The 6,685-nt window shown below is 54.6% G+C and overlaps 1 protein-coding gene across 1 annotated transcript in view; it reads left to right on the top strand.

Annotated features, from left to right (window-relative positions):
* The first annotated feature begins 2,430 nt into the window (after nt 1–2,430).
* Nucleotides 2,431–6,685, top strand: part of LOC119094104 (synaptotagmin-16) — a 20,410-nt gene continuing 16,155 nt past the window's right edge. The window contains exons 1-2 of the mRNA XM_037217180.1: nt 2,431–2,515; nt 4,439–4,671. Of these exons, the coding sequence (XP_037073075.1) occupies nt 2,431–2,515; nt 4,439–4,671 (318 nt within the window). The remainder of the gene's footprint in view (nt 2,516–4,438; nt 4,672–6,685) is intronic.

The raw sequence follows: 6,685 nt of genomic DNA, 5'->3' as shown, positions 1-6,685 counted from the left end.
ACCGGAGCTGCATGACGTCCGGACCGAAGCTGCATGACGTCCGGATACGTGACGTCCGGAGCTGCACGACGTAGACCGGAGTGGTGCTCTTGTCGGGGAGCAGGATGCGAAGAGGGTTCTTTTCTCACGCGCCTAGCATGCCACTGAACAACACGTCGAAGTGTTTGCCTCGACAGGCAAGGTGCGTCGGTGGCAAACGTTCACTGTAGCTGCGCCCTATATCCAACTTCGTGGATTCCCATGGGTACCCATATGAAATAGCTAGCGGCTGGGCTAGTTACAGATTTTCAGGTAATTGTATTATGTGTGTGAGTATGGTTGAGACACGATCTTTTGGGCAATTTTTTCGAGGCGTAGAACACAATATCCGAACTTACGTTTTGCTGGTCAATATGAGCCTTATCTACACTACTTTTGCAATTATCAACGCAAAAAACAGGTTTGGGCGTAAACCTTCCTGAAACCTTTTCAAAGTGTACAAATCAAGTGCTCAGAAAATGCCAACGGGTGAGTAACGGGAGGGCACAACCCATTACAACTTTGAAGCGGGTAGCCACGGATACAGCCTCGTGGGCTGTGCCCATACCTCCAGAAGGATGGACTTGGTAAAGGAAATTATACCTGTGACGTCCCTACTGATCTCCGTATGTTCTGTTATATCGTTTTCCTCCCAATATACACCATTATTGCGCAGAAGTCGTAAACCTAATGATGCGTTATGTGTCAACCAGCTACCAAGCAACTAAGTGCATATGTTTTTTTTCATTCCTCTAATATTATGAATTTATACCGATATGATATGTCACGCCATCCTTGGTAACGATTGCCGTCATCCTTCCATGGGGCCCGGCGACTGTAAGCTCAAATGGCGTTGTGAGCTTCATCCAATGATGTATCCTCAAAGGACTTTTGTTGTCCCGTCCCTTCCCTGTGCACGTGCAAGACAGGAAATCTGTCACAGATATCTTTACGCTCTTGGGCCCCTATGCTACTTCACTCTTGGTTACACTCACTAGACAGCTCCCAATTCCCCCCCCCCCCCCCATCTCCCTCTCCGACGCCACGTCTGTTGGAAAGTGTAGCACGCGTGGGAGCTCTCATGCCCGTCTCGCGCGCATCATGAGGCGACCAGTCCATTTTAAAAGTTTGACCTGCCAATACTGGGAATTCCTTTGCAGTTTCCTGCTCTGCTGCAAGGCTTCCATATCTTTGATCTCATACCACCGGTCTGTCCTTTTCAGCTTATTTTAATGTCCGATGTTTACTGCCAGAGTGAGGCCACTGCTTTAGAAATGGACGCAGCGTGATCGAGCAGACGGCAGCTCGTGTGCGCCAGCTCTTATCGTGACGATGCAGACACCGTCGAGAGGGAACGGGGGAATGTTGCCTTTGCAGGCATCTGCGAAGCACAGCACGGCCACGCCACTCATGCTCGACATCCCTCGACGGTACTTGAAAGCACTGAACCGCCACGAATGAAAGTCGCGACAAAACACCGCCCTCTGGCGGTATTTCCAGCCCCTCGCGCCCAGCACTGAGACCGCACAATGCCGCGGACCTCGCACTGACGAGCGCGCCGTCGCTGCCGCGCGCTGGCGGGCAGCTGGGTCGGGGCTGACTCACGGCTCGGTGAACGCCTGACCGGCCATGGGCCCAGCCCGGGCAATCGGCGGTGCCTGCAGGTCTGCCCACACTTGTGCCCGGGGCGCACATGTGGTCCGCGCCCGGCGGCAACCGGCTCAGTTGTCCGCGAGTCGGCGCACGCGGAGGGCGACCGACGCCATCTTGGCACGCCCGCGGCCGTGACGTTGGCTGTGACGGTGGCCGTGACGGCGATGGGCGTCACTCGAGGATCAGCTGTTTGGTGACCGGTCGGCGCGCGGGATAGCTTGTGACGCAGGCCGGTGGAGAGCGGCGGCGCGAGGATTGTTTGGACCAGCTCCAGTCATTTCTTCGCCGTTGTCAGCTGTGTGGCTTCTTGCCGCTTCCATACGTCGGTTTCGTGTTTTCAGACACCGCCTCTCTCGAGCCTTTTCAGCCCGATCCGCGATAGGCACTGCTCTCCGCGGTCCGACCAAACATGAGCCTTTTCCATCAGCGACCTTCCGACGCAGTGCGTCGCTAGCGCCGGCAGCGCGGCGCCGTCGCGCGCCGGCCGCGGCCAGCGGCGCCCCCAGTCACGCCGTCGTCCGGCTGGCGGTCCACAGTCACGCCGCCGTCCGGCTGGCGGTCCACAGTCACGCCGCCGTCCGGCTGGCGGTCCACTCACACCCAGTGGCCCCCAGCAGACGACACTTGTCGCGGCCGAGCCGGGGCCAGCTGCGTCGCGCCCGTCAATGAGGGGCCGGCGCCGTGGCCGCCGCCCGCGCTCGTGCCGACGGCCGTCGCCCGCCCATGCGTCGGCTGCTGACGACCGAGGTGCGCCGCGCCATGATCGCGCACGAGTTCCCGGAGCGGGTGGTGCTCCGTGCCGACGACGAGACGCCCAGCAGCGGCGACTCGCCGGCGACCCCCGGTAACTGGGGCCGCCCGCCGCCCGGCGCGATCAATGACGCGCGGGGAACTTGAGCAAACTCCGAGTGTAGGGGATGGTAAAAGGCGCCGGGAACGAAGCGCTTCACTGAAAGGAAACACTTCAAATGTGAAGTGTTTGGGCGTGGCTGAGGACCGTGGCTCGACTGGTTAGACTGCGCGGTCGTAAACAGGCTTCGTCTGCTGTAAGGCCTTTGGATGGTTAGGCGGCCACCCTGTGGAGTCAGACACCTTTCTAGGTGTGTCGACTGCTGACTCTGATCTCAGCAGCGGCCACCCTGTGGAGTCAGACACCTTTCTAGGTGTGTCGACTGCTGACTCTGATCTCAGCAGCGGCCACACTGTGGAGTCGGACACCTTTCTAGGCGTGTCGACTGCTGACTCTGATCTCAGCAGCGGCCACCCTGTGGGGTCAGACACCTTTCTAGGTGTGTCGACTGCTGACTCTGATCTCAGCAGCGGCCACCCTGTGGAGTCGGACACCTTTCTAGGTGTGTCGACTGCTGACTCTGATCTCAGCAGCGTCACCGTTAATGCTTCTGAGGCCAGAGCCGCTCTCAGCGCAACGGCGGTCATCTCAAGCTCGCATCAATGCTTCCAACGTGCCTTCTGTGCAAGTGACTGACTTAAGTGAGCCCGTCCATAATGCTCTAATCTCAGCTGAGCTTTGTACCTTCTCCTTCCCTCTCCTCTTCGTCATTAGGACGAACACAGATCCAGTGCTCCCTCTCAGACGGCCACAGCTAATGGCAACGCTAACGGCCACCGCAGTCATGTGCTCGGAGACAAATGAGTGGCGGCGTGCTGGTGATGTGACCGGCCTCGCATGTTCCGCAGACGAGTCGCAGCGAGGCGAGGACAGCTCGTCGGAGCCGGACGAGGCGCTCGTCCGGCGGCTGCGGGCCGCCGAGCCGTCGGCACCGGCGCCCGCCTGGCTGGCCGGCGGCGCGCCCAGCACGGGAGGCATCGGCTACGAGCGGCCCAGCCTGTACCGCCAGTTTAGCCTGCAGCCGCTGGCGCCCCAGCCACGGCCACAGGTCGTTCACAGAGGTCAGTGCAACGGCCGTATATATATATATATATATATATATATATATATATATATATATATATATACGTATATATATGTATATATATATATACATATGTATGTATGTATATACATATATATACACACATATATATATATATATATATATATATATATATCTATCTATCTATCTATATGAAACGCATATGTATATTCATGTTTATTCTATTTTTAGCAGCACTTCGGCTGCTGAGACAAACGACCAGATGCGCGATGATTGTGACATGACGAGGTCTGGAACCTTCCCGACTCTCTCAGCTGAAACAATATTTTGGTACGTTTTATGAGTAAGCATATCATAAGTTACATTATGGTGCGTCGTTGTGTCAGCCCTAGCCAAGACCTACGTAGTAGAAGCACGCAAGGCTCGCCCATCATTTTGGAGTCATCTGTCCGCAGCAGCGGTTCCCAGGAACGTGCCTTCTGGAAGTCACGTATCTCGGGAATATAATGATAAATGAGGCGCATTCTCTTGAGCCTCCGCCGCACAATAAAGGAGCTGGATATTCGCAGGCGGGTTAGGCGGTCTGTGGCCACCGATGTTGGGCGGAAGTATGCTGGGACGACCGCTGACCCCGTGCCTGTCCGCTGACCCCGTGCCTTTCCGCTGACCTCTCCTGTCTGTCCGCTGACCTTGTGTCCGTGCGCTAACATTCTGTGTCTGTCTGCTAACATCCTGTGTCTGTTCACTGACATTCTGTGTCTGTCCGCTGGCATAACGTGTCTGTCCGCTGATATAATGTGTCTGTCCGTTGACGTAATGAGTCTGTCCGCTGCTACTCTGTCTGTTCGCTGACATTCCATGTCTCCCCGCAGCGTGCCGTCCGCCGGCCACCAACGGCGAACTGAGCGCGGCGGAGCGCGGCAAGATGGGTGAGGGCACCTCATCCTCGTGCTCGTCTACCACGTCCGGCGAGGACGAGCTGGGCTCGTCACTGCGGCGCCGCGACTGCCGCCGCTACCGTCAGCTGGCGGCGCGCGCGCGCAGTCTGGACGACTCGCCGCCAGCCCGCGAGCCCGGCGTCTCCGAGGAGCCCGCCCTGCCGGACGTAAGTGTTCTGCCGCTGTGTGACGGGCCGGACCGCGCTTCCGCCCTGTGCAGGGAAGCGTGGACGTCGCTTCCGTTGGGCTTCTCAAGCGTCCGGCCGGCGGATAGAGTGGGTATTGGGTCGGAAGGTGAGGCTGCGGTGGAGTAGTTTTAGTCGACGACAGGCTGTGTTTTTGGTCAGGGCTCGGGAATCTCGATGACTGTAGACCTTTCGTCGAGAAAGCTTCTTGGTGCATTGGAAGTATGGGGCAAAGATGCAGGGTAACAAGGCTGAGCGCTTGTTATTAACATCAGAGGATATCGTGATTTTGTTGCATTGCATCATGACATACACAGGCGGATGGGTTTCGTGCAACGCTTAGTATCGGTTTGAATGTCATGCTACATGGTTTCTATACATGCCTTGTCTTATTGTTTCACGTTCTTAAGAACTCTGACTGTCCTAGTGTACATAGTAAGCACCAGACATCGAAGTTTGCAGGTCCTCGGTGCGCCGTTTTAAACTGATTTAAATTGTCTCGATTCGTGGCTTCTAAAAAACTAGGCACGGTTAAAACCAGAGTACGCAGTGTTCCCGGACGCCGCCACTGTGAGCGCTTTTACATAATTTTCGCATTTTTTTATTTTAATTTTTGCATGCGCACTTAAAGAGCAACTTTTGCTTGCATCTTGACTGCATCATTGATTGCAAAAAGCGCTGCCGAAGCAGCACAAGCTGGAAGACCGTGACACGGCTGCCCGTGGCAAACTGACCTTATTTTAAAAGACCAGGTCCTACCTACCTGGTATTTTAAATTAGGTCAATGTGGGTCGATCCCAAAGCTTTGCTTGCTCGCCTTTTGTATTATCGGGCAGCTGGGTCAGGTCACAGCATCATGGTCCGAGGGCGTGATACCACGCCTGGTGGAACAACATTTACATATGCTGAAACTGGCATTTGATTGCGGCGTGACACAGCGCTGAGATGAGCAGCTGAAGCAATGATAAAGCCAGATTCAGCGAGCATTACAGCCAACAAAACAAGGAAGAATGCAGTATGGTCTACCGCCCGCCATAACTCGCAAAAATGCCGATCAAATTTGATATTACTCGGCGCAGGTATTCTCAGCGTTGCGTTTTCATCTCTCACGTGTTCTGTACATGAGAGACGTGGAATCATCTCTCACGTGCACAGCACGTGAGAAACGTTTTCACGTCTATTGATGTTGGGACATTGCCAGTGACTGACAAGGCATGATATACACACGGGTAGATTTGACTCCTGATCCACAGAGGGCGACAAATACTCCGTATTCCAACCACAGTGCGCTGATTTTGAGAGCAGGCCAGCAGACTAGGAAAGTGGTTGACAGGTTAGCTGTGTTGTTGAGAAGAGAGAGAGAGAAGAGAGAGAGAGAGAGATAGAGAGAGGAAGAGAGAGAGAGAGAGAGAGAGAGAGAGAGAGAGAGAGAGAGGAAGAGATGAGAAGAGAGATGAGAGAGAGAGAGAGAGATAGAGAGAGAGAGAAGAGAGAGAGAGAGAGAGAGAGAGAGAGAGGAAGAGAGAGAGAGAGAGAGAGAGAGAGAGAGAGAGAGAGAGAGAGAGAGAGAAGAGAGAGAGAAGAGAGAGAGAGAGAGAAAGAGAGAGAGGAGATAGAGAGAGAGATAGAGAGAGGAGAGAGAGGAGAGGAGAGAGAAGGAGAGAGAAGGAGAAGAGAGAGAGAGAGAGAGAGAGAGAGAGAGAGAGGAGAGAAGAGAGAGAGAGAGAGAGAGAAGAGATAGAGAGAGAGAGATAAGAGAGAGAGAGAGAGAGAGAGAGAGGATAGCGAGAGAGAGAGAGAGAGAGAGAGAGAGAGAGAGAGAGAGGAGAAGAGAGAGATAGAGAGAGAGAGAGATAGAGAGAGAGAGAGAGAGAGAGAGAGAGAGAGAGAGAGAGGAGAGAAGAGAGGAGAGAGAAGAGAGAGAGAGAGATAGAGGAGAGAGAGAGAGATAGAGAGAGAGAGAGAACGTGAAAACGTGAGAAACTTTTTCACGTCT

The sequence above is a fragment of the Pollicipes pollicipes genome, unplaced genomic scaffold, assembly GCF_011947565.3.
Source record: "Pollicipes pollicipes isolate AB1234 unplaced genomic scaffold, Ppol_2.1 Scaffold_4002;HRSCAF=4701_pilon_pilon_pilon, whole genome shotgun sequence".
NCBI classification, from domain to species: Eukaryota; Metazoa; Arthropoda; class Thecostraca; order Pollicipedomorpha; family Pollicipedidae; genus Pollicipes; species Pollicipes pollicipes.
The sequence above is the reverse complement of the archived record's forward strand: the minus strand, read 5'-3'. Positions and strand labels throughout refer to the sequence as shown.